The sequence below is a fragment of the Macaca nemestrina genome, chromosome 15, assembly GCF_043159975.1.
Source record: "Macaca nemestrina isolate mMacNem1 chromosome 15, mMacNem.hap1, whole genome shotgun sequence".
Taxonomy (NCBI): domain Eukaryota; kingdom Metazoa; phylum Chordata; class Mammalia; order Primates; family Cercopithecidae; genus Macaca; species Macaca nemestrina.
The window spans coordinates 104,701,005-104,727,787 of NC_092139.1; the positions used below are offsets into that span (position 1 = coordinate 104,701,005).

General features: G+C 54.6%; 1 protein-coding gene and 1 long non-coding RNA gene across 4 annotated transcripts in view; one reads left to right on the forward strand and one right to left on the reverse strand.

Annotated features, from left to right (window-relative positions):
* LOC105464499 (transmembrane serine protease 6) overlaps positions 1-26,783 on the reverse strand; it is a 40,318-nt gene that overhangs the window by 5,220 nt on the left and 8,315 nt on the right. For all 3 annotated transcript variants that reach the window (XM_011712465.2, XM_011712467.2, XM_071080536.1), the window contains exons 3-14: positions 24,527-24,660; positions 23,193-23,260; positions 22,446-22,630; positions 22,098-22,139; positions 17,339-17,543; positions 14,490-14,626; positions 12,943-13,055; positions 12,511-12,620; positions 3,430-3,575; positions 2,886-2,984; positions 1,798-1,911; positions 154-270 (exon numbers count right to left, since the gene is read on the reverse strand). In XM_011712465.2, coding sequence (XP_011710767.2) covers positions 154-270; positions 1,798-1,911; positions 2,886-2,984; positions 3,430-3,575; positions 12,511-12,620; positions 12,943-13,055; positions 14,490-14,626; positions 17,339-17,543; positions 22,098-22,139; positions 22,446-22,630; positions 23,193-23,260; positions 24,527-24,660 — 1,470 coding nt within the window. The remainder of the gene's footprint in view (positions 1-153; positions 271-1,797; positions 1,912-2,885; positions 2,985-3,429; positions 3,576-12,510; positions 12,621-12,942; positions 13,056-14,489; positions 14,627-17,338; positions 17,544-22,097; positions 22,140-22,445; positions 22,631-23,192; positions 23,261-24,526; positions 24,661-26,783) is intronic.
* Positions 8,236-11,163, forward strand: LOC105464498 (uncharacterized). Its single transcript, XR_976839.2, has 4 exons — positions 8,236-8,439; positions 9,590-9,661; positions 10,636-10,715; positions 10,810-11,163. It is a non-coding gene; the product is annotated as an uncharacterized lncRNA (long non-coding RNA).

The window sequence follows — 26,783 nt, forward strand, 5'->3', positions numbered from 1 at the left end:
AGGGGGAGAGATCATAAAGACCCAGGTGTGAGGGGGCAGAGGGTGGGATAGAGAGAGACCAGGGAACGGGGTGAGATTTCCCTCCAGCGTCCTGCTGTGGGCACCCCCCTCCCTCCCAAGCTCCAGGGCCCCAGGCAGCCGGGCAGGGCTCACCACAGTGCTGCTCGTCTGAGCCGTCCCTGCAGTCGGGCCGCCCATCACACTGTGGGTTGGGCTTCTTCACGCAGCTCTGGTCCTCACACTGGAAGGTGAATGTCCCGCAGGGCACCCCTGGGACAGAGGGGATGGGGACAGGGCACAGAAGGTGGGTCTCTGAGCCCCAAAGGAGACTTCCAAAGTAGGGTGCAGGAACGATGGAGCCAGAAGATCCAGGAGGTGACTGGAGAGTCTTTTCCTGAGTCTCCTTTAGGGTTTCCTAAAAGCAGGCCATGTCCCCCGCACCCCCAGCCCCTCCACTGAGACTGGTCTGTTGCGTGCAAAGCAGTGTCTCCATTCTCAGACTGGAGCTCCTGACCACAAGATCATGCCTCCCCCTCTGGTGTGGAACTTCAAAGCAGAACTATGCCTCCACTTTCAGACCAGAGTCCCCACCTAGCCTGGCAGTCTCCCAGGCTCTGGCCCTGCCCGGTTGCCACCTTTTCCTCCCTGCTCTTCACTGTAAAGAACTTTCCACTCCACCACTTGGTCTTTGCCGCTCTCCTTTCCTCCTGCCCATTTAAGTTTTAGCTCTCACCAAGGGCCAAACGCCTACCTCCTCCAGGAAGCTTTTCATGTCTGACCTCCTCCCTGCCCCACAATCTGCCTACACGGCAGGAGAGTCACTCATCGTATCGTCCTAACAGATAAGCCTTGGAAGGCAGGGGCCGCATCTCTGCTGTTTTATTCCCACTTCCTCACTGCACCTTGCCTATTGCTGGATAGTCTGCAAGTGATGGTCAGTTGGTCAGTTGGGTGGGTAGATGGATGGATGGATAAATAGACCCAGACAGAAGATTGAGCAGAAAAGCCAATGGGTGGAGTGGTGGTCCATTAGGGAGACTGACAGACAGCTAGAAGGTTGGATAAATGTGTGGATGTAAGGACCAGTGGATAGACAGGGTGCTAGGGAGATCAGTGGATGGGTAGGTGGATGGGTGGATGGATGGATGGATGGATGGATGGATGGATGGATGGATGGGTAGATGGATGGATGGATGATGGATGGATGGATGATGGATGGATGGATGGATGGATGATGGATGGATGGATGGATGATGGATGGATGGATGGATGGATGGATGGATGGATGATGGATAGATTGATGGATGAATGGATGGATGGATGATGGATGGGTGGATGGATGGATGATGGATGGATGATGGATGGATGGATGGATGGGTGGATGATGGATGGGTGGATGGATGGATGAATGGATGATGGATGGATGATGGATGGATGATGGATGGATGGATGGACAGATGGATGGAACAGTGGCCATTACAGGCAGGTAGTCAGCCAAACTAATAAGTGAGTAGATTGACAGTTTGATGATAGGAAGATCAGTGGTTGCAAAGGTCAGTAGATGCATGGATAAATGGGTAGCTGTATGAATCGATGGACAGACAGGGTGATTGGAGACCAGAAGATAGATGGATGGATGGATGGATGGATGGATGGATGGATGGATAGATATACAGGTGTAAATACAGAGGGGTTGGTGGGTGTTGGGACAAGAAGCTAGAAACCTTTGCTGAAGCATGTAGCAGGCCTAGACTGCCTTTGGTGTCCCTCCAGACACTCAGCCAGGCCCTGCCCTACCTTCCTGGCACCGCTCTTCATCGCTGCCGTTGAGACAGTCAGGCTGCCCGTCACAGACCTTAAGCAGTGAGATGCACGTGCTGTCCTCTTGGCACTGGAATGTGGCTCTGCAAACTGTGTGGAGATACAGAGAGGGGACAGGTGGGAGGAAGCCAGAGGAGCCAGCTGGGGCTTGGCGATGCCTGTAGAAGGTGTGCTGTATTGCACATTACCGATCACAAATCTCTCGCTGCTACTTTATTTTAATTTAATTTTATTTTATTTTATTATTATTATTTTTTTGAGACGGAATCTCACTCTTGTCATGAAGGCTGGAGTGCAATGGCACAATCTCACTGCAACCTCCCAGGTTCAAGCGATTCTCCTGCCTCAGACTCCCAAGTAGCTGGGATTGCAGGCTCCTGCCACTACACCCAGCTAATTATTGTACTTTTTGTAGAGATAGGGTTTCACCATGTTGACCAGGCTGATCTTGAACTCCTGACCTCAGTTGATCCGCTCTACTCGGCCTCCCAAAGTGCTGGGATTACAGGCGTGAGCCACTGCGCCCGGCCTCTTTCTCTGCTACTTTACACCCAAAGTTTCACAGCAACCCTGTGAGATACCCCATTTCATTGGTGGAAACAGATGAGGTGACTTGTCCAAGGTCACTTGGCTGAGCCAGAACTTGAAGCCAGATGTTCAGTTTCCGAATATCAGGCACCTCCCCCAGCACCGTGGCAGGATCATCCCCCCGGCCATGAACATCTTGCTTCCCTCTTCCCACATATTTAAACCTTTGACAGGGCAGAGGAGGGGGACATCTCCCTCACCCATTCTGTTCCTTCTTGGAAGGCTGGCTGGGACAGGGGTGGGGGTGATAGCCCTGAGCTGGAAGTCAGGAGACCTGGCTCCCCACTTGTCCCTGCCACTGTCCCACGAGGTGGTGTCATCTTGCCACCCCCGCACAGTGAGAGAACCCCACTTCCTGGGTGTTGATAATGGAAGCTACATGTAGGAGTGGGGTCTCCACTCAGCTCAGAGCAGGGAAGGTGAGGAGGGAGGAGGGATTGGCGGGGAGAGGAGGGATGCGCGGGCGGGTTGCTCACCGCAGTTTCTCTCATCCAGGCCGTTGGGGCAGTCCTTGACCCCATCACAGGCAGGGACACAGAGTCCGTTCACAGAGCAGAGGAACTCTCCAGGGCAGGCTGCGAAACCACAGGGGACCGTGGAGGCAGGGAGGGCGCCGTTAGGCCATGCATAGCCCCGGAGGCGCACAAAGACATGAATGCACCTGTTCACTCACACACACATGGACAGGCACCATGTGTTCCTGGGCACCCGTGTACACATTCCAAGCAGACATACATATCCAGACACACGCACAGAACACACATACATATCCAGACACACGCACAGGCTATGTATGAGTGTGTATTCTTGCAAACCCGTGTGGCTGCCTTGCACACGTGGGCACACACAAAGCTGCATAAATTTGTGCAAGCACAAACACACTCTCTCTCTGTCTCTCTCTCTCTCTCTCTCCTTTTGTTCGGCCTCATAAGCAGCTGCCTACAGCCCCCTTGGTGGTTCCAGGGATGGCCAAGAGGCAGGGAGTCACTGCAGGGGGTTCCCCCGGCTGCCCATACTCACGGTCCGACTGGTTGTACAAGCCATAGTGCACCCGCACACCAGGCCCTGTGAGGGAGATCTGGGAGGTGAAATTGATGGTGATGCCGGCCGTGGCCACCACGGGGATCCTCTCGGCGTAAGGCTGCAGGATGCGCAGGCCACACAGCCTGGGGGAAATCAGACACAACTCAGGGCTGCACTGGCTGGTCTCCTGGGTCCCGTGCACAGAGCAAGGACAGGGCAGCCAGAGGGGCAGGGGGAGCTGCACCCCCACTGCGCCTCCTCTGCCCTGATTTCTCCCTTGGGTGACTGTTCACCCCCAGAGTTATCTTCTAGAAAGTAGCCTGGCTATATCACTCCCCTGCTCAAAATTCTTCAATGGCTTCCCATTGCCTGCCAGATAAAACTCAATTCTAGTCACAGTGACCTGTGAACTGTGAGGTTCTAGCAAGTCAGGGTCCTTCTTTGAGCCTCACTTTCCTCCCTCATAAAACAAGAAAAATTGGCCAGGAGCAGTGGCTCACACCTGTAATCCCAGCATTTTGAGAGGCCGAGGTGGGTGGATCACCTGAGGTCAGGAGTTCGAGACCAGCCTGACCAACATGGAGAAACCCCGTCGCTACTAAAAATACAAAATTAGCCGGGTGTGGTGGCGCATGCCTGTAATCCCAGCTACTCTGGAGGCTGAGGCAGGAAAATCACTTGAACCCAGGAGGTGGAGGTTTTGGTGAGCCAAGATTGTGCCATTGCACTCCAGCCTGGGCAATAAGAGCACGAAACTACATCTAAAAAAGAAAGGAGGGAGGGAGGGAGGGGGAGAGAGAGAGAGAGGAAGGAAGGAAGGGAGGGAGGGAGGGAAGGAAAAATTATTTCTGTTGACCTTGAATCTGACAAAAGGCTTCAATGTGTCAGTCGAGGCAAAAGCCCTTGACTGGCCTACTGTCCGCAGATGTGCAAGGTTATTCGCCTTGAGGTTGGTGTGGGACGAGGGGGCAGCAGTGCTCCCCGTTTAGGCACCATCCTTCCTGCCTCCTTGTGACACTGTGGGTTTGAGGGAAGGACCAGTCCTTCTCCCATGACCAGTAACTTAGTGCTGATGGGCAGCACCTTCTCCATGCATGGCCTCACGGGGTGGGACCACCCCCAGCTGTGGGAGCACCCTCACATCCCTGCTGGACAACACCGCCCCTGCTCCCCTGCCACAACACCACCAAGAAGATACACTTGTTTAAACAGAGCAGGTGGGGGAACCTCCAGAGAGGCTGAGTCTTTCTCTCCTACCAGAGAACAGGTAGGAGCCCTCCCATCTCTAGGTCATAGGTCCAGGGGCTCCTCCTGTAGAGAGTCCGGCGCACCTCGTCCCCCAGAGGAAGTGGGCAGCGGCGTGCCTTCACAGAGTGGGTGCAACCACTCCCCGAGAACAGTGGAACCCTCCCCTCCACAGCCGCCGGGGGTTCCTTTTCATCCCAGGTGGGACACGCTTGCAGAACAGACGGGGACAGCTTCCTCAGCTCATAGAAATGCCTGCCACAGAGCAAATCAGAGCGCTTTGCAGATGGGGAAAACACACACAGGGCGCAGGCTGAAAATCTGCAGGGAGAGCTGAAAATGCCCCCTGGCAGAGAAAGCAGAAGGAAATCCAGAGAGCATCAGGAATACCCCTGAGGGCCGATGGAGATACCCCACAGCAAATCCAAACCCCTGGGAGCCAGCCATGATTCCCAGGGGCCAGGCACTTCCCCAGAACTTCTAGAACGTGGTAAGCACTTAACCGTTCAATAAGTTAATCAATTCACCAGCCACTGAACAGCTGAAGATGAGCTTTGAGGCTGTTTTAACATCTCAAGGTGTGTGGCTGGGGCTGAGCCTCATCAGCTATGGCATCACAAGGCCTCGTTGCATGGGGATTCTGAGTTTCAAGCAGCATCTCCGCCCAGGGAGGGAGGAATTGCTCTCATCCCATTTTACAGATGAGGCTCATGAGCGCAGGAGCCAAGGTGTCGTCAGAATCTGGCCTCAGGGCCCAGAAGAGCTCACCTAGCTTGCTTGGCGGGAGGGATCCTGATTCCCACTGCACCAGTAGCTCTGAGGTCTGAGCCCTCTACATCCCCCATGTCCTCCACAGACTTGGCCTAGACTCTGGCACCCCCATAAGTCTATCTGGCCACAGTGATCACGATCTTACCCTTACACCAACCAGCAGTTCTCAGAGCACAGTCAGGGGACCCCCTGGGGTCCAAAAGTCATTTTTTTTTTAGTAACATTCAGATGTCATTTGCCTTTTTTGCCCTCATTCTCTCATAAGGTGACAGACGAGTTTTCCAGAGACTACGTGACGTGTGACATCGGGACTGATGGAACTCGGAGGCAGATTCGAAGGTCCCGCCTGTGGTCTGTGAAGCCAGTTGTTAAAGAAATGTACAAAAATGTAAAAGGACAGTGCTCTTGCCACTAAATGTTTTTACTTTTGGAGAATGCAACTAATTTGCATAGAATATTATTTATATTCAAATGTGTAATGGGCTGATAATTACATTAAAGGAATTAATAAACATTTTAAAATTTTGTTCCAATTTCTAATGCTACAGGTATAGATCTATAACCTGTATAAGCAACAACTCTTTAGGGTGCTCAGTCATTTTGCAGAGAGTAACTGGGTCCTGAGACAGAGCAGGTTGGGAGCCGCTGCCTCCCACCGTGGTTCCCCCAGCCCAGCAGGGCCGGTGGGGGATGAGGCACCGCCAGGGGGCGCCCCTGAGCAAACCCGGCCCTCTTGCCCTCGTAAAACCCAGGAAACCCTGGTTTTGATGTCTGTTTATAAAGTTATCATGGATTGTTTTCCTCACAGAAGGATCTCAGGAAGTAGACAGGGGAGCCAGGGGTTGCAAAGGACTGGTCCGGGGAATGAGGAGTCAAGCACATCCCATGGGCCTTGGGGTGTCCCTCCCACAGTCACAGGGAGATTGTGGAGAGACAGAGAAGGAACCCAAGCCGGGGTTGGAGGGGAGTGGAACGTTTCACCCTAGAAGCAACTGCGTGGAGGGCTGCAGTGTCACCCAAGCCTTGGGCAGGGGCTGTAAGGCAAAGGCACCTGTGCCTGCTACAGGAAGTTCTCTCTATTAACCTCCCGGGAGAGTCCTAGAACCAGCCTGTAGCTGGCAGCAACCTTTCCCCAAGGCTTCACCGCGTACCCGGGAAACTGTCTGCCTGGGTGGCATTTGGTTCTCACTCTGGAGGCCTGGAGCAGGGGTAGAGGTGGTGGACCCCTAGGACAAGCCTCTGCTTAGAAAGCACCAGAGAGGAATTCAAGGCAGGGGCTGAAATCTAGTGGCCCAGGGGGAGTCACTCAGCATAAAGACAACGTGTTTATGCAGCGTGTAGAAATTGCTTCATTGAGTCTCGAGCTAATTTCACATAATAATCCAGATTCTTGCTCCTCTAGAAGGAGAAGGAGAAGAGGAAGAGGAAGAGGAGGAAGAGGAGGAAGAAGGAGGAGGAGGAGGAAGAAAGATGAAGAGGAAGAAAGGAGAAGGAGGAGGAGAAGGAGAAGAAGAGGAAGAAGAAAAAGAAGAAGAAAGAAGAGGAGGAGGAGAAACAGAAGAAGAGGAAGGGAGAAGGGAAAAGGAGAAGAAGGGAAAAGGAGAAGAAGGGAAAAGGAGAAGAAGGAGAAGGAGGAGGAGGAGAAGGAGGAAGAAGAAGAAGAGAAAGAAGGAAAGAAAGAAGGAAGGAAAGAAAGAAAGAAAGGGAAAGAAAGAAAAGAAAAGAAAGAAAGAAAAAAGAAAGAAGGAAGGAAGGAAAGAAGGAAGGAAGGAAAGAAAGAAAAGAGCCTGGAAAACTACCCCCGTCATAGGCTCTAGCCCTGGCCTGGCCCCTTGGCGCATCTGAGTTTTCTGTTTCTGCTGCAGAGCTTTCTGGGAGAGGGTGCACATTCTCTGGCTCTCCAGGGCCTCCTGTCCATCAAGTGCTCCTCTCTAGCCCTCTCCAAGAAGCACCAGAAGCCTGACTGCTGCGATGCCTGCCAATTCATCTCGGCTACAAAGTACTGAGTGTCTGAAGGCACATTTTTGCACCGTGTGGCCTGCCTTGCTTCCTCACCTCGTTGAATATGGGGAATATTTCCTTCTTGCCTCATCCAGGAGGTACCCTGTCAGGAAGGGACCTGTCAGGAAGTACTGCCTGGAGGGATAAATGCATGGATGGGTGGATGGATGGAAGGGTGGGGAGAACACAAGAAGGAAGAAGGAAGGAAGGGTGCATGGGTGGATGAGTGCACACCACCATGCCCTTACCTACAAACAGGTTAAAGGGGAAGGAGGGTCACAGAAGGCAAGTGCTGAAGAGGGGAGGAGAGCATCACCCAGCATGGCCAGAGCTCTGGACCTGGGGCTGCAGAGCTGAACTGACAGCCTGACTTTGCCCCAGGAACAAGCTGTGTGACCTTGGGTCACCCTCAGCAAGCTCTAGTTTTCACATTTGTAAAATGAGTGATCATATCTCCCTTGTGGCATGGTTTAAGGCATGCATAGGAAATGACTTCTTTGAAGCACCTGCTGACGTCAGGTTGTGAGCTCATGGAGGAAGTAGCGGGCGCTCTCCTGCATGGCCAGCCCAGCTCAGGTCAGCCACACTGAAATTCTCACTGAGCGTCTGTGGCTGCCGGCTGTACTGGCCACCAGGGCTCCAGAGAACACAAGGGCCACCCAATAGCCAGGCCAGGCCAGGTCGGGGGTGGCTTCAGCTGGCCTAGGGAACCCATGATTCTGCCTGTCCCCACTGGCTGGGAGTGAGTGGAAATGGTGGAGCGGATCACAAGAGAAGTGATGTCACAGGAGAGGAAGCTGGCAGGAGGCAGGTTCCCAGAAAGGGGGAAGCCTGTGCTTTGGTGGCAGCCCGTGAGAGTGGCTTCTGCTAAACGGAGCAGCCGTGGTCAGATCTCACAGGCCAAGTCCTTCTACCACCCTCAGGCCTCTCAAGGGCATGAGGCCTCAGCTGGGCTCAAGTGGGCACCAGGAGAAGCTAGGTAGACAGCAGGTAGGTCGGGGTGAAGGAGGCACCACGGGCTCAGAGGAGTCAGGTGAGGTGCCTAAGGATGCTCAGCCCGTGGGAGGCCCAGGCCAGCCTTTCCTCATCACTACGCTGGCACTTGAGGGTTAAGATATCCTCTCCCCTGACACACCCTCTCCATCAATGGGCATTCTGGGCCAAAGGACTGCACCTCCCCCTCCCTAAAGTGCCTTGTCTGAAAATCTGCTCTTCCCTAGACCTCTCATGTCTTTGCCACCCACACAAGCAGATTTCCAACATCGCTCATTCTAAGAATTTCTCAGCATCTACATGGGATGATCACTATCGCCCATGATCATAACTAGAGGGCACGGTGTCCCAGTGCAGATGGTTCGCAGGTACCACCTCTGCCTTCCCTTCCACAGTCATTCGCACAGGAGGAGTCTGCGGGGAGGGGACAAGAGTCAGCCCCTGGGGATCCTGGACCCTTAATGAAAGTCTGAGAAGAAAGGGCTGGGACTTCCCAGGCCACTCTGCAGCTGGTGGGACAGCCACAGAAACCATCCATCCCCCCATCCGGATGCCGGTGGGTTGGCTGGGGATGGCTGAGGGAGTCACCAGCTGGCATGGGCCACTAGAGGCCCAGAGGGAAGAATCGCACACGTGGACCACACACACATGCATACACACGTGCACAGACATGCATGGACGCCCGCACACAGACATGCATCTGTGCACCCACGTGCACTCCGGATCAGGCTGCCTGGCCTTAGGTCTGGCTCAACAAGCTGGGTGACTTTGTGCAAATTACTTCGTGTCTCTGTCTTGGGTGTCTCACTGGTCTATGAAGTCTGTACAGGCACGTGATTCCTTGCTGGGTTGTTGAGGCTGAAAGAGCCAGCACCGTAAACCCCTCAGCTTGTGCCTGCCCAGAGCGGAGTGACGGCCGGTGAGGAACGCAGGGTCGCTGCACTTGACCCACGCCCACGTGTGCAGTGTTCTCCATGCACTGTCTCATTTAGTCTTCCCAGGGCGGGGGTCTCTTTCACGACCTTTTTTCAGATGAGTTACCTGAGGCTGGGAGATCTAAGTCCTCGCCCAGGTAGGAAGCAGAGGAGACAGGTGCTGAGCCTTGGCCTGTCTGGTTTCGACACTAAAGCACTTTCTGCCTCACCAGCCTGACTTGGAATGGCCTTTGGCCAGGAATTAATAAACGCAACTTGTATGGGAGACAGCATCTCCCTGATGGGTAAGTAATCAAAGGTTGGGGCTGGCCTGAACCCCTTGTTTCACAGACAAGGAAGGGAGCGCATCTAGAGATCCATGCAAACCCTGACGCCAGATTCCACTGAGCGCTTCCACCCCCATGTGGCAAGGGAGGCCTGGACAGAGAGAGGGGAGCTATGGGGGCACGGGGAACTGCCAGGCCTCATCCTCACCACCCAGCCACCGCTTAGCTACACCCTGACGTCCATCTCCACCACTGAAAGGCAGAAAAGACAGGGACAAAAGGCCAAGTCCTTTTAACCATCGCTGATCCCAGTTTCCCCACCTGTACCATAGGTTGGGTGCTAGGACCAGTCCAGCCCACACGTTCTATAGCTCAATGGTGCTCAGAGACTCTGGGGAGATCCCTCCACCCCATTGGAAGCTGTCCTAGCGCCTCAAATTCACCATTGAGGCATCATTCCTTTGGATTAGGGAAAAGATTCTCCCATCCGTGTTCCACACTCTCTCTGTCATTACCCAAGGGTAGCTCACGAAGTACCTGTCTCCCCAGTACCCAGACCCTTGCCCGACTGCATCAGGGAGGGAGGAGGGCCCTCCCCCAGGAAGCATGGGGTGGAGCATCCTTTGGCCTGCTGTTTGTGGCTGGCGGGGTATGGGAGAGACCCCAACTGTGGACCTATCTGCGTGTTACCTAATCCTGCTGAGCCTTGATTTTCTTCTCTGGGAAATGGGAACGGTGCCAATGACCACACAGGTTGTTGGGCCAATGCACTGAACACCTGTCTTAGCCCCTAACTCCAGGCCACTGAACTCCCCACAACCCCTGAATGCTGGGGCCCCACCTCTGGCAAATGGAATTGCCATGGGGGTGAGGGATGAGATGGGGGTGTCAGACCCAAGACTGTTCCTTCTCCTTTCTGAGCCTCCCTGAGACATAAAGTTCAGCTCTGGGGTAGGGCGGGAGGCAGGAAAACATGTTCTCATCATTCGCAGAACTGTGAATCATGGATCCATCTCAGCGTCACCCTGCGGGTTCCTGTGAGCGGGGGTGAGGCCAGCCATCCTCAGCCTAAGTGAGCAGCAAGGCAGCCCCAAGGGAGCTCCATGAGGGTCAGGGCAGCCATTCCCAGAGGTGCCCCCATCATGCTACAGATGCCTTCTCTCCAGACAGCACAGACCTGATGTCACCGGACCAGCATGTCACCCCAGCAGCACAGGCCTGATGTCACACTCCATCAGCATATCATCACCAAATGCAAAGCCCTGAAGCCACTGCTTCACCATGTCACCCCCAACAGCACAGGCCTGAAGTCACACCCCATGTCACCCTCAACAGCACAGGCCTGAAGTCACATCCCATGTCACCCCCAGCAGCACAGGCCCAAAGTCACTTCCCATGTCACCCCCAACAGCATAGTCCTAAATCATACCATGGGTAATTCTTCTCCTTTCCTTTAATCCTAGTCCCAGATAAATTGCAAAAAGGGAGTCAAGCAAACCTTGTCATTCTCTGTCACCTTTTGTCTGGATGATCCTTTTGAATAGGATCAACCAACAAGCAAATTACAAGTGTTGGTGAATGGGAACTCAGACCCCAGAAATCCAAGAATTCTAGAGCCCCAGAGCCTTCCAATTTTGGCATCTTCCAAGACTGGCATCTTGGATATTCAAACTCTGTGAAACCAAGAAATGATGAATCTTGCATACTAGACTCTCAACCCATTAGGCCCCCAGAATTCTGGGGTTGGAAGGGAGGGCAGAGCCCAGTCTGTGATGAGGGGTAGTCTCCTCTTTCCTGACGCTGACACGATGACCGTTTTCACCCTGGATTCCCAGGGGAAGGGTCTCCCTGGCTCTGCCATTGCTGCTTCAATATTCCTCTTCTCTCTCCCCAAACCTCTGCTCCCCAACAATGGAGCCGTGGGAGGGCCTCCCTCTCCTCTTGCCCACCCTCCACCCTCTAAACAATATTACCTGTACCTGAGCCTCCTTCTCTCCCTCTGGGGATGCTGGGATGATCCACACATTTGAGATACGGAACCTCTCCTGTCTTAAATGCCCCTTCCTTGAATTGCCTAGTTCTCTTTTCTTCCCAGACAAATGAAAACCTGTCCATATACCCTGTCTCTGTTTCCCTGCCTCCCTGCCCACCCCAGGCCTCTGAAGCTGCTGGCAACACCCATGGCCTCCTGGTGGCCAGGCCCAGGGGGCACTTATTGGCCTCATGCCATAGTGACCCTGGTGACGGTGGTCGCTTAGCCTAACTCTGCTGTCTCTTGCTCACATCCCTGGAAGGACTCACTTCTTTGTCAGAAACTTAGTTACCAGAGGGGGCAAGGGCAAGAGCAGGGAAGAGGGCAAGTGCCCTGTTGGGGATTCGGGGGATCCGGGGCACCCGTGATTTCCATGTTACCCTGTGCAATGGGATTGGACCTGGCTGTGCATCAGGGGGTCATAATAAGGGAGAGGTCCCTTGGATTGTACACCTTGGGTTTAGGGGGAAGGCACCGAAGTGCCCATGAGTCCTTTGGCTCTGGAATCATTTTATTGAAGAATTGAGGGTGCCAGAGGGGGTTACAGCACCCAAGGAGATGAGACTATTTTGCTGTAATTAGAACCAACATCCAAGGTGTCTGATGACCAAGAGTGTCTGAGACTGCTGGGGTAGCTAGAGAGGAAGCTGGGGCCACAGCGGGGGACCGGGACGAGGACAACAGGCCCAACACCAGCCCCAGCCTCTGCTGGCTCTCCCTGCTGTCCCTCTGAGGCTGGGGACTTGGGCTTCCAATGAGGGGGTCACCTGTAGGGGAGGGAGGAGAGGGAGGGGGAGGGAGGAAAGGAAGCTGGAGGGAGGAGAGGAAGTAGTACCTCCTGTTCTGGATCGTCCACTGGCCCTGGGTGCACGGCAAATCATACTTCTGCCTCCGCAGTGCGTAGGCGTCAAACCAGAGGGCCAAGCCGTAGTCCAGAGAGGGCACCTGGGAGGGAGGAGCGGGCCATCAGGTGGCCCATGGGGTGTGGCCAGATTGGTGAACCCACCTCCCTAACAACAAAGAGAAGGAGACATAGAATCCCAGGTGGGGCTAAAGTCTGTCAGTCACTCAACAAACAGGCATTGCTGTGATCCACAGAGGGAGACCTCGCCCATACCCCTCTCCACCCTAGCAGGATTGGTACCCAGGGCTCAGCCTGTGGGCGCTTCAGCAGAAGCAGGACACTGCCCGCTCTCATCCCGGGTTACCAGGGACCGGTGCTGTGCTTGGGGCAGAGGACAGGTGGGCAGGCAGGGTGGGGTCTCACCGTGAGGTGCCAGGAGCAGTGGGTTCGGGGCGAGTAGTAGCTGGGGAAGTACGGGGTGCTGAGGACGCCCTGGGAGTCCAGCCTGTCATCCAGCGTCAGGTTTACCTCGCAGGCTGGATGAGGAGAGCAGCCGTTACACGGGGTCCCCTGGCTGCACCTCCCAGCAGGCGAGCGCAGCTTGTAACCCCACCACCCCTACCACCTCTGCCAGCAAAGTGCTGTGGTTAAGTGTAACTGTGTGAACTTGGGTCTCAGTTTCCTCATCTGTAAAATGGGGACAATAATAGCACACACCTCATAGGGTAGTAAAGAGGATTAAAAAGACATAAAACATTCAAACAGCCTGGCATGTAGTAAGTGTTCGATCCGTGTTAGTTATTGACATTTGCGGGACAGCACCCACCAGTTTACAAAATGCATTCACACCTGCGCAGGCCTCACGGTGGCGGCTGGGAGAGAGAGAGCTGTTCCCCTTTTCCAAGATGAGGTTTGGAGAAAAGGAGTGGCTTGGTTGAGGCTACACAGTGAGAAGCTGAGGGGTCCAGGGGTCAGGACAGGAGCACGCTCAGCTGCCCTGGCCATCTCTCCATGGAGCCAGGGCCCCCAAAGCCGTTTGTTCCCTCCTGCCTTGAGCCTGTGTCAGACTCCCAAGAGAACAGCTCTGCTACCCATTTAGAGCTCCAGCTTGGCCAGCTGGGGACCCTGGTCCCTGCCAGAGAGTTTAGGGATAAACTGAGAAGAGGGCAGGGACCCTGAGTGGGAGGGAGCAGACTGGGGACAAGGGTCGGGGGAGAAGCAGCTGCCAACACTCTGTGGCTTCCTCTCTGCCATCTTCCCCTCCCAAGCTCCAGAAATGGCAAAGTTTGAGCTTCCTGCCCAGAGGTATGGCTGGCCCCGGCCCAGGACAGCTGTCCAGTGCAGAGTGGGACGTGCCCTTCCTAGGAAGGGGGCAAGGGGGGAGGTCCTGAAGCAGGAGGAGGGTGGGGGCTGGGAGGGCAGTGGGGGACCTGTCACACCGGTGGCCCTGGCCTGGCTGTGCTGCCATCATGCCTCCCCAAGCTCCCTGTGCCCTCTTGGCCGTAAGCGGACTGTCTAGGGCAGAATCCAAGGAGTTCTGAGTCCTGCTGCAAACAGACCTGTGTTCCAGGCCCAGCCACTGGTGGGTGCCGAGGGAAGAGGGCAGGGAGGGGCAGAGGGGAGGGGACACAGGTCCAGGAGGGTGAGGAGGGAGGAGAGGCAGTCAGCACAGAAAAGAGAAAAGGAGGAAGAAGGATGGAGAGGGAAAGAGGAGAGAAGTGAGGGAGCGATGCCGGGAAGACAGAGACTGCGAACGGGTAGAAGGGTCAAGGGGCAGAGCGGGGTGGAAGTGCAAATGGCGGAAGGAAGAGTGGGGCCAGGGTGGGGAGTGGAGAGCAGCAGGAGCTTCCAGAACCTTCCCTCTCCATCCCGTCCCCAAGTTGGGCAAAAAGGTGAGCAGTGAGCCCAGTGGAGGGCCCTGGGGTTCTACCACCACCCCTCCCCTGCCCCAGAGTCCCCTCACCCCTCACCCTGGAAGACCACCGACTGCACGGAGAGCATAAAGGGGTCGTAGTAGCTGTGCAGGCCCTTCTTCCAGACCACCGCCATGATGGCCCCCGATGCCAGGACTTCCACCACAGGCTCCTGGCGGCTGCAGCCATACACCCTGGCAGAACAGAAAAGTGGCAAGGCTGGGCCGGGGTCTGGGAGGGGAGTGGCAGGGAGGGTGGCAGGCAGCTGCTCCGGGATGGTGGATGAGAGTCTGGACATCTGGGTTCTGGACCCAGGTCTGCTACTAGAGACCGCTGTGTGTCCATGGGGAGTCTGTGTCTCCCTGGCCTCAGAGGACAGACTGAAGGCCCTCCAAGGACCAGGCCAGCTCCTTGGGTGAGAGAGGCCTGGAGGTTCCCCAGACTTCTGGAGCTTACAGTTCAATGATGATGGCTGGCTCAAGTCTCATGCTCCCTCCCCAGCCTCCTCCACCCTGCTACGGAATCACCTGTGGCCCCTAGCATCCCTGGCAGGAAGACTAGACTGGCATCTGCAGGGGCCACCCCTTCTGGCTGCCTGCACTGCAACTCCTGGCCGTGTTCAAGGATGCGACAGGGAGAAGGCAGGTGTGGTCTGGTGACCCCCAGGGTGCCCCAGAAATCTGCCCAGAGCTTGGTGCCTGGGGGGCTCGGAACAAATAACCGTATCTTAGACTTCTGGGCTTTTAGAAGTCTGGAATGTCAGCCCGGAAAAGACTCCAGTGACACTGTTGAAGTCAGCTTCTTGATTCCCAGATGGGGAAACTGAGGCCTCACCGGCAGTCCATGGCAGAGACAGGCCTGCGCTAGGCATTGCCTGTGATGACTGGTACCCTCCCACATACACAGATGCCCCTGGTCTTCCTGTCTCAGACACGGGTTCCCCAGCGCCCCTTCACCCTCTCACCAACCTCCACCAAACTTCCCAGTGTCAATGACAATACCCTCTGGAGGCCCAGCGCATCTGATGGGCCAATTTATAAGAAACTAACAGCCCTGCCTGCCCCTGAGTGGGTAACCCAATAGCCTCCCTGCCTGCTGACTGTGTGTGGGCACCTGGGCCTTGACAGGAGGAAGGGGTGCCGCTGGAGGGATTTTGGGCACCTTGGCAAGCGAGTACCTGAGCTCCTCCAAGGACAGCCGCAAAATCACTACACGTGGCATCCAAGCAGCCTGCAGCCGGTTGAAGGCGTGGTGTGCATAAGCCCAGGGGGTCTCCCTGGGAAGGTCTTGGTGCCCAGAGTCCGGAGATGGGGCAGTTCCCCTGGCCTCTCGCCAGAGGAGGGAGGTGGCCTCGAGTAGCAGGCACCACCCCGCTCGCCCCCCAGGCCCTCGTCCCTTCTTCCTACCATTCCAGCTTGGTCTTCCTGCAGTGCTCTAGTCTCCCCAGCCAGACCGCGCCCCCCCCACCCTCCCACACAGCCATGTCCTTTTGGGCCTTACTGGCTCATCTTCCCTGGGAGGTGGGAGATACGATATTAGGATGGAAGAGACCTGGGGGTCACTTTTAAAGGGGGCTTTTGCTTTCATTGTTGGGGGGGGTTATTTTATTTACCTAGCAGCAGAGCCCTTGTCAATGAAACATGGAACGCAGAAACAAAGCACATGGTTGAACCTGGGCAAGGGGCCACCTGCTCTGTCTTCCTGTCACCACCAAAGGCCCCCTCACTCCCATTCCCTAGCAGGTTTCTGGGGTACGAGCTTGAGAACCCCAAATGTTGTCTGACCTGTCATTTTAGAGCTTCTCCAAGGGTCTGGGATGAGGGAGACACCAGGAGCCACAGTGACTAGGAACAGAGTTGGGCCTGGCAGTCAGGTCCCCTCCCAAGCTGAGGGGCACCTGGAGAAGCCCCAGGGGAAACCCCTAAGTGTCCCCACCCTTTTTGGACCTGGAAGTCAGATGGTGTCTGGCTTCTCTGTGCTTCCCAGAGCCCTCCAGGAACTCAGCTCACGCACATGCCGCAGATCTCAGAACTTTCAATAGCTCCCCACTTATCAAAGTCCAAACGGCTCCTGGTACTCAACGCCTTTTGTGGCCCAGTCCCAGTTAGACTATATATAATGATAACAATAATGGCTAGCATTTACTGGGCACTCACTATGTGTAAGGATCATGGTACAGATAGTCTGATTTAAATCCTCCAATGATCCCGCAAGATGCAAGGTAAGAAGGTTCTGAGAGGCAAAGTAACTTAGGGCACACAGCTAGGAGGCAGGGGGTTCCCCATCACACCCCCACACCCCCACCCCACACACCAGTAAACCTCTCCGCTCTTACATTTAATCCATGAGCTCTGATGCATTGCTAGAGCTTGCAAAGCAGTACCACCTACATCATTCATTGGTTCACTCAAAATAGATGCTGCACACCAACTGTGCGTTTGATCTAGGCACCAGGGCCCGGCAGTGAAGATATCCCCTCCCATTGCGAATCTAGTGTCTCATTTAAACCCCACCAGCAGCCTGGAAGCAGGGAGGGTGGGTGCTCTGCCAGGAAGCAGTCAGGATTTAGGAATGAGCCCAGAGGTTGAAAGTCCAGGCTGCAGCCAGGCTCTGAAATATCCCAACAAGCCACAGTGCCTCCCAGAGCTGTCTGTACGGGTCATCTAGAACAACAGCTTTGTTACAAATGGGAAAACCGAGGCTCGGGGAGGGGAAGCACTCGCACTACACAACCATCTCCAGCCTCCTCTCTCCTATCCCCTCTAGACTAGCCGTCCTGTCTCCCAGATACCCAGGCCCAAGGTCCTACCCCCACTTGTCTAAGAATGTTGTGTGTGACTTTTAACCCCCTAATCAGCCATTCCCCTTTCCAGCCCTCCCTCCCGCCCTCCTTCCCAGGGACTCACGAGGTGATGAGCCTCTTCTCCAGGGGCCCAGCCACGTCATACATGGCCAGTCGGTCCCGGCACTCGGCCAGCGTCCACTCCAGCCGGAGTTTCAGCATGAGGTCTTCGGGGCCCTGCAGGTGCCACAGGCAGCTGGAGGCCAGGTGGTCGGGTCCCTTCAGCCGGAGGACCTGACCCTGGCCCACGTAGCTGTAGCGGTAACAACCTGGAGCGGGAAGAGGGGCAAAGCCCCTGATTCCTGTGACCCAGAAGGAGGGGACCCTGGGGAGCCAGGTTCCTCAAGGTCCTCCCCAAGGCAGGATGGGCTGGGCAGGGGAGCCAGGTGGGGACAGTCAGACACGCTCTACCCGATCCTTCTCTTTCCCTGCCAGTATCCTCATTCACGCATTTGTTCATTGGTTCAGTCATTCACTCATGGAACGGACACCCACTGAGCTTCATGGTTTCTCAGTGCCCAGGTAAAGATACAGTCACTGCCTGGGGACATGGATGACAGCGGAGACAAACAGACACAGAACAGGCAAGAATAGCTCAGGAGGTGATGGTTCCAAACCCAGCCTATAGGCTGGGGGCGTCCTGGGGGTCCCCGCGTGAGCAAAGAGGCTGGGGCGAGCCAGGCAGCTTTGAGAAAAGTACACACAGGGCACATGTGTCTAGAGGACAAGCTGAAGGCAGGGAGGCCCGGACCAGGCCACTCCCAGGACCGACGCTGCTTTCTCCTGCAGCCATAGGGAGCCACAGAAGGTTGAGCAAGGCTAGACATGGGCTGGCTTGGACCACACACTCCTCTGGCTGCTGCGAGCAACACTGTGGAGAACAGCGATTCCACACGCAATGAGGAGGCAAGGGGATGAGGGCTTCACTTCTGGTAGAGAGAAGGGACTGCCCCAAGGAGGAGTCTGGGAGGCTGCCTTGAGGGGAGGACGTGAGCTTTGAGCTAATCATGGTGAAGTCGTCAGAATAAAACAGGTGCTTATCAAGCATTTGCTACAGGCCAGAAACCGAGCTGAATGCCTTCCCTCAGTGTCTCACTGAATGCCCACAACAGCTCTATGAGATACGTTCAATGATTGTGCCCATTGCACAGACCTGGGCCAGACACATCTAGGTTTGCCCAGCCACCACCTAATCTTTCCTGGGCCTTGGTTTCCTCATCTGTAGAATGGGACAATAACACCACCCTTGCAGGGTCATCAGCAGGTTGTGACATGACGCACGTTTGAGTGCCCAGCACGGCGCCTTGCACAGTAGGGGCTCAGTAAAGACATTGCCTGTTCCTCAGGTGGGTGTGATGGAAACGGAGCAGGTAGGGCTGGGAAGAAAGGCCTGTGACTTGTCATCCTGCCGCTGGCCCCGCCTGAGGCTCAGACCTAGCCCATCTCACGGCTGCCTCGCTTCACAACTCCTTCACCATTACACCCTACACCCCTACCCCACACACCAGTGAGCCTCTGCTCTTCCATCTAATCCATAAGCTCTGATGCGCTGCTAGAACTTACAAAGCAGTACCACCTGCATCATTCATTCATTCATTCATTCATTCAAAACAGTGACTGTGCACCTACTGTGTGTTCCATCTAGGCACCAGGGTCTGGCAGTGAACATATTCTCTCCCATGGAGCATCCAGTATCTCATTTAAACCTCACTAGAAGCCTGGTGTTCTTCCAGGAGCCAGTGGGGATTTAGGAATGAACCTGGGATGTGGGAGGCAGCCTGGTGACATGAAATTATAAAACCTGAGTTTTCAGTCTATTTTCTCTGCTTTAAATCGTCTTATTTGGAAGGCCACCGACAAGCAAAGGTCCCCCTGTTAGCTTGGACAGACTGAGGGCAGCTCCCTAGGCTAGCCATCTGCTGGGCCCCCGGGGGAGGGGGGAGGGGGAGAAAACTGGAGAGAAGGAAGGAGGGGCACTACCCTCCCCACCTAGCACCAACACTCATCAGCTGTGTGATGATGTCATTCTTGGTCAGGCAGCAGTGGACCAGATTCGGTGTCCAGGCTGCAGTGAGCCAGTCTCTGTCCCCAGGCATCGTCTGATTAAGTCCCCCGGAGGCTCTCAGGAATAATAACTCTGACTTACTATTGATTGTAGATTATCAACCTCGGACTCTGTAGAGGTAGATGTTCACTACCTCTGGGTAGTTAACTGAGTCTGGGCCAGTGGCTTAGCCATTCCAAGTTCTGTCAAATGGATGTGATAATAATCCCTGTCCTATGACCTCCTCCGGGCAGTGCTGAGGACCAGGAAGGGAATGAAGGTGAATACACCTTGCTCTGATGCTGCCGCCTGTGGCTCAGCTCCTTCTCCCTGACCCCTGGCTGTGCTGACTGCAGTGGGGAGCCGAGCTCCCCAGGGAGAGACCAACAGTATCTGCCTAGGGAAGGGACAGAGCCTCCACCAGCAGCTGGGGAAAGATGCCTGGCTCTTCCTAGGGTTTTGTGTTCTTTAAATCTTGCTCTAAGCAGATTCTTTGTTCTTGCCACTTTAATAATTACTCTTTTTTTTTTTTTTTTTTTTTTTAGGTGAATTCAGTGGAGAGGTGTGTGCTAACCTCTTGTTAATCAGAAGTACCGTCAGGGAGCCTGGCACCTCTCGGGGCTGGGAGGAAGTAACTGAACATGCCTTGGGTGTTGCTCTCCCTTGGCCTTTGCCCCTGCCATTCTCTCTGCCCAGGGAACCCTTTCTCCTTCTCACCCTGACAAATCCCTGCCTACCCCCACGCCTGAATTTCTTTTTCTTTTAAAAATTATTTTATTTTATTGTTGAGACAGCCTGTCACCCAGGCTGGAGTGCAGTGTTGTGATCACAACAGCTCATTGCAGCCTCAACCTCCTGAGCTCGGGTGATCCTCCCACCTTAGCCTCCCCTCCTCCACCCCCGAGTAGCTAGGACTGCAGGTGCACACCACCATGCCCGGCTAATTTTTTTTTTTTTTTAATGGAGTTTGCTCTTGTCGCCCAGGCTGGAATGCAATGGTGTAATCTCAGCTCACTGCAACCTACACTTCCTGGGTTCAAGAAATTCTCCTGCCTCAGCCTCCCAAGTACCTGGGATTACAGGCATGGGCCACCACGCCCCACTAGTTTTGTATTTTTAGTAGAGACGGGATTTTGTCATGTTGGCCAGGCTGGCCTCGAACTCTTGACCTCAGGTGATCTGCTCAACTCGGCCTCCCAAAGTGCCGGGATTACAGGCGTGTGCCACCACGCCCAGCCCATGCCCAAATCTGATGCCCCCTCCATGAAGTCTTCCAGGATCCCCCAGTCAGGAGCACCCCTTCCTCCTGTAGATCTGGGACTCTGTGTGAGGCTCTTGATTTACCCCTCCTCTGCTTTGGAACAAACAATTCCCTCTCTCCACTGCCTCTGGGGCCTCTATTTTCACACTGGCACTTGATGTTATGAGAGTCTGTTTATGTGCTCTGTCTCCCTCATGGGGCTTGAAGCTCCTCCGAGGGCAGGGGTGAGGACACGGTCGTCCTGGTGTCCTCAGCACAGGAATGGGGCCTGGCATAAAGGAAGTGCTCAGAAAGTCCACTTCAAGGGTTTAAGTTGTTACCGCTGCTCCCTGAGACTCTGCCCTGGACGCACACTGAACCAGTCTCCTCATTCATGTTTTCATTCATTTGTTAAATCATTCACTCATGAAACGAACACCCACTGAGCACAGATAATTACAGAACAACTGTAGACAGACAGATATCAAGAGAGGGATGATAGACAGATAGAAAGATAGATAGATAGATAGATAGATAGATAGATAGATAGATAGATAGATAGATAGATAGACAGACAGACAGATCAGTTTCTTGCATTCTTTACCATTCCGCTGGTTCCCCTGTTAATCAGTTAAATACATATTTGACACGTGGTCACTCTATCTTTGTATGAGAATCATGATTTCACCTCTTTGAAAACTGTACTTTGAGCTCATCACCTCCATCCAACAAAGAAGCAAACATTTGACCAGCAGGATGGGAAAAGGGGAAGTTAAGGAAAAGTATAACAAGGATTTAAACTCTGCCTCCCTCCCTGAGAAGGGGTTGAGACGCTCACCCCCACCTTGGCTCTGGGTGACAATGCTAGATACTGTAGGAGGAATCTGAGAATTTAGGGGCCGTACAGTCCAGCAGCCCAGTTGGTGCACTGTACAACTCACACAAACTACAACTTGGACAGCACCTCCTGCCTTGTGCAGTGCGGTGACTCTGCTGGTCAGCTGAAAGATTATGGGTCCACTTGGAGAAATGCAAGGTGACTCTAGCAATATGGCACCAGGTAGGGAGGGAGGGCTGATGAGCCTGACTGGGAAGGAAAGGAAAAGGTGGAAGGAGTGTTTTTGAATGCAATGGCACCGCTACCTCCAAAAGACCTGACACACCGTGAATTGGCGAGGTGATTTTCTACCATCAGTGGAAAAATGGCTTGTGGGCAGGTTGAAGTCAATGATAGAGAAGGAGAGTCACGTTTGTGGACCACTAAATCTGACTCATTCTCACACCCACACAGGAACACATGCACACTTGTCTACAAGACACACACAAAATACATGCGTGCACAAAGCCACCTCCTCTCCCCCTACAGGTTCTAAGACTTGCTGGGGACACATCACTGAGTCCACCATGGCATCCCCTGGGTGACTCTAGGCCAGGGCTCTCTGCACCCACGACAGAGGCCATGTGTCCCCCTGACACACAACAAAGTCAATACAAACACCAACTCAAAAGGAAAGTGGGGAGGGGAAAAAAGTAGCGTACCCAGCGTGGAATTCAGTGCAGCTATGTCTTTCACACTGGCTTCTGATAAAAGGAAATGAACAAACAAATAAACAAGGACAAAATAAATAAAAGAAAATACAATGAAAATAAAATTAGAGGAGACTCTTGGAGCCAGCCTTGTCTGAGATTGACCCTAAGCACCCCTACCCCACCTTTCCTTCCTGGCTCCTTGAATGCAATGGCTCTGCTACCTCACCTGGGGGGTCCTCCTGGGGGGCCCACCCTGAGGGCACCCCAGCCCTGGCAGGCAGCCTCCCCAGGCCACACCACAGCTTGTTTCTCCCAACCTCACGAGGCCAACCCCACGTTTCCACTCCCAGTACCGACCTAGGATCACTAGGCCCTCGGGGTCCACTTCGTACTCGGCCCTGTAGGGGACGGCCGCCGAGCTGTTGACTGTGGACAGCAGCTCCTCCACCAGCAGTGCCTGCACCACCTCGGGGCTCAGCATCAGCCGGCGGTGCTCGGGGATTTGGAGAATGAACCAGAAGAAGCAGGTGAGCGGTCCCTCCCTAAGGCAGGCAGAAATGAGAGGGGCCAGGGAAGGATTCTGAGGTCTGGCCCCTGCCCCGCCCCTGCTCATGCACATTGAGCACTTTCCACACCCCAGCCATTGCTGTCCGTCTTCACACAGAAGCCTCCTAGCAACCTCTGAAGGAGGCGCTCTCATCATCCTTATTTTACGAATGAGAAAACTGAGGCACGAGAGTTGAACTTGTGCCTCATAGACTATGCTGCAAGGCAAGTAGCAGAACCAGATGCGAACAGGGCAGCCAGGCCATGGAGCCAATGCTCGTAACCCCATCGCCCTCCAACATGGCCTCACCTGATGGTGTCAAGCCCTTGATCACCCATCACAGTCATTGCCTGGTGCAAACCTATCACACCCATGTTTCCATTCTACAGATGAGCCCAGTGAAGGGAGGGTGACATGCAGGAAGCCAAGTTCCCTCTCCGTGCCTTAGTTTTCCCATTTGAAACATGAAGGCATTGCATCAGAAGCCTACAGAGTCCCCTCCCACTCTTTGTATCTCAGCTTCTTGCAGGAGCTTGTCAGGGGCAAGGACAACTCACCCAAAGGAATAGACGGAGCTGGAGTTGTAATAAGTTCCCAGGCGGGTGCTGGCGATGAGCTCCTTGAGCTGTAAGAAGGGAAGACAGGAGCTCCTGGGACCCTCTGCAAGGAGGGCCACTTCCTACTTCAGGGTGCCCTTTGCTCCTCCCGGCAGCCCTGCTCCATGCAGGAGCCTCCAAGGTGGACAGGCTTGATCACAGTCACACAGTGCTGAGTGGCCAGGCCGGGGCATGCATGAACCTCACACCCCATCCCCTTCTTTCCCTTTACCCTGTACCTGACTCTCACCTCCACCCGCACTGCCGATGACCCCTCTGCGCCTTGCCAAAAGTCACTCCTCAACTCTGAAAAACCCCACTCAGCTCCTGGGTCCCCTCCGCACCTCCTCCCGTGGCCTGGGACAAGCCAGCAGCTCTGATGGGTAGCACAGCTGGCTGGATTTTTTGCACATCTCCAACTACAGCGCTGCTGGCAGGATTACAGGCTCTCAAGCATTTGCGCGGCGTGGGAATAGTGTTCGTGTTATCTCAACTTCACTGCAACCCGCAACAAATCTGCAGCCGGGTCCTGTTGTTATCACTCCCATTTCATGGAGGAGGAAACAGGCAGCCTCAGGCTGGGTCCCTCAGAAGCAGACCCTCCATTGACAAGGTGGGGCAAGTGGTTTATTTGGAGGTGATTCTGGGAAACAGTAGTTGGGAGGGAGAGACTGGAAAGTGGGTAACCAACACGGGGCCATGAATGTGCAGTGTAGAGCTGAGAGCTTCTGAGCTTAGCCCAGCAGGGCATCTCTGGGAGACAGCCTGGAACACTCTCTGAACCGTTCCCCCAGCCAGGGCCAAAGAAGCTGTGGTATTGATCCACCCACTCCAGCGCTCATGGCTCAGGGGTGTTCCTGGGAATAACTCCCTGGCACTTCTGGCCTGCCTTGCTGGGCACTGATCCTGCAGCCTGAGAGTGGCAGGCAGTAGACCAGCCTCTGTGCAGTGAACCACCGTCCTGTAACGGAGAGGCAGGAGCAGGCCACGTCCTGTAATGGAAGGGCAGGATCGGGCCCTTGACAGTGTCAGCTGCACTGTGGGAGCTTTCCCAAGGTCATGCTCCACCCCTGGTAAGAGGCAGGATCAGGATCTAATCCGAGTGCGATTGACTCAAGCGTCCGCTAACTTTCCCATCACCCTCAACCTCATCTGCTTCCATGGTGCCTGGAGCAGGGCTGTGGTCCCCGTGAGTGCTCCAGATGGGTTGACCAACTGGCTCCATGTGATCAGACCCCACTGCTCTCTTTTCACCCCCACATTCCCTCCCTCTCATCCCTCAAATCCTTTCCTACCATCTTCTGGGCTTTGGCGGTTTCACTGCGGAAGGCACTGGATTCCCGGCGGGTAAGATCCTGGGAGAAGTGGCGATTGAGCACGCGAAGGCTGCCTGAGTACACCTGGCTGACCGTCACCTCCGCCTTGTACCCTGCCCAGGAAGGAACCAGCAGGGTTAATGGAGGAAGCTGATGGGAAAGGCCCCTGTCTCTTCCATGCCTTCTCCTGCCACCCACACCCTCCGCTCAGCCTCAGTGTCTTGGGTCTCCACAGCACCATCATCCTCATCATCATCATCTTTGTTACTGCCATTGTCATCATGGTCATCCAAAGTTTATTGGATGACAAACTGGTTGCACGGTGCCAGGGAGGTGAGAGGCTCCCAGATGGATGGTGTCCTACAGGTTCCCAGGGAGAGGCTGACACAGCGAGCAGTCCAGGACACCAACGACAGGAAGGCCAGGAAATCCACATAGGCCCAGGAGGCCAAGGCTGTGGGTCAGCACCACTAGGCATCCTTCCATTCGTGAGCTCATCCAGGGATCCCACAGGTGTGTGCTAAGCACCAACTACATGGGGTACGCTAGTTAACCAAGACAGATGTGTCTCCCCTCATGAAGCTGACGGTGGATAAGAAAGGCGTGGCGCTGGCAAACACACAGCACGCGGCACCCATCTGTAAGCAGTGCCATCAGGGAGCAGTGCCACTCGGTGCTGTTGAGGGGACGTGACGAGGACACTCAGGCTGGGCCAGAGTGGAGTGACCCTCCAGCTGGTATGTAGGGATGGGGAAACCGTAAATTGGTAAGAGAAGAGGAAGAGAAGTACCTTCAAACAGAGGGAGCAGCATGGGGCACAGGACTGGTGGCACGGGGACCATGGTGAGGACCCGGGCTGAAAGCCTGTTTGACTGGAGCAATCAGGGATGGGGAGGGGTGGCAAGGAGCTGGGGCCTCCGCAGGGCAGGGCCCACTGGGTCTTTACCCGAAGAACAAGAGAAACCGTGAAAGGTTTAAAATCAGGAATGATGTCATCATACTTCTGTTTTGCAAAGACTATTTTGGCTGAAGTGAAGAGGGTAGACTCATAGCCCTGGTTTACACCCCTATCTATCCACTCAACAAATACTTCCTGAGAGCCTGCTATGTGTAGGAACTGAGCCAAAGCACTTGGGACTATATGAGCAAAACAACGAACAGAACAATCAAGAAAAAACTGCCCTTAATAGCTTGCAGACTAGCAAGGAATCAGACAGTAAACCACACATAGCGTATAACAGGTTAGAGGTGATCAGTGCGGTGGAAACCAGGGCGTGGGGCAGACTGCAGTATGGAGGTCAGGGAAGAAGGTGATGTACATCTGTGGAAAGAGTATCACAGGCAGGGGCAAGTGCAAAGGCCTGGTGTGGTTCAGGAGCAGCAAAGAGTGAGCAACAGGACAGCAGGAGGGTATGAGATTGGGAAGGGGACAGCAGGAGGGTATGAGATTGGGAAGGGGACAGCAGGAGGGTATGAGATTGGGAAGGGGACAGCAGGAGGGTATGAGATTGGGAAGGGGAGAGGCCGGGTAGGGCTTGTCAGGCCTGGGAGGACTCAGGCTTTCACCCTGGGTAAGATGGGAGGAACGGGAGGTATTTTGTTTTGGTTTTGTTTTGTTTGGTTTGGTTTTGAGACGGAGTTTCGCTCTTGTTGCCCAGGCTGGAGTGCAATGGTGCGATGTTGGCTCACCACAACCTCTGCCTCCCGGGTTCAAGTGATTCTCCTGCCTCAGCCTCTCGAGTAGCTGGGATTACAGGCATGTGCCACCACGCCCTGTTAATTTTGCATTTTTAGTAGAGACAGGGTTTCTCCCTGTTGGTCAGGCTGGTCTTGAACTCCCGACCTCAGGTGATCCATCCACCTCGGCCTCCCAAAGTGCTGGGATTACGGGCGTGAGCCACGTGCCTGGCCCCACGTGAGATTTTAAGCAGGGAAATTAGAGGATTTGGTTTGCTTCATCAAATGGTCCCTCTGTTGTTACGTTAAGAAAGGCTCTAAGAAGGCTGGACAGAGGCAGGCAGAGCATCGAGGACACACCTGCAGGGCTCCAGGGCAGAGATGTCCAAGGGGACAGAGCCTGGCCCCGGCTGCGGCAGAGGAGAGGGTGGGAAGTGATTGGCTTCAGCCGTTTTTGATGTATTTTGGAGTCAGAGATGACCAGGTTTGCTGGCAAATTGGGGCTGGGGTGGAAAAGAAAGAGAGGAGTAAGGGGAAGGTGCCAGAAAGAAGTGGTCTT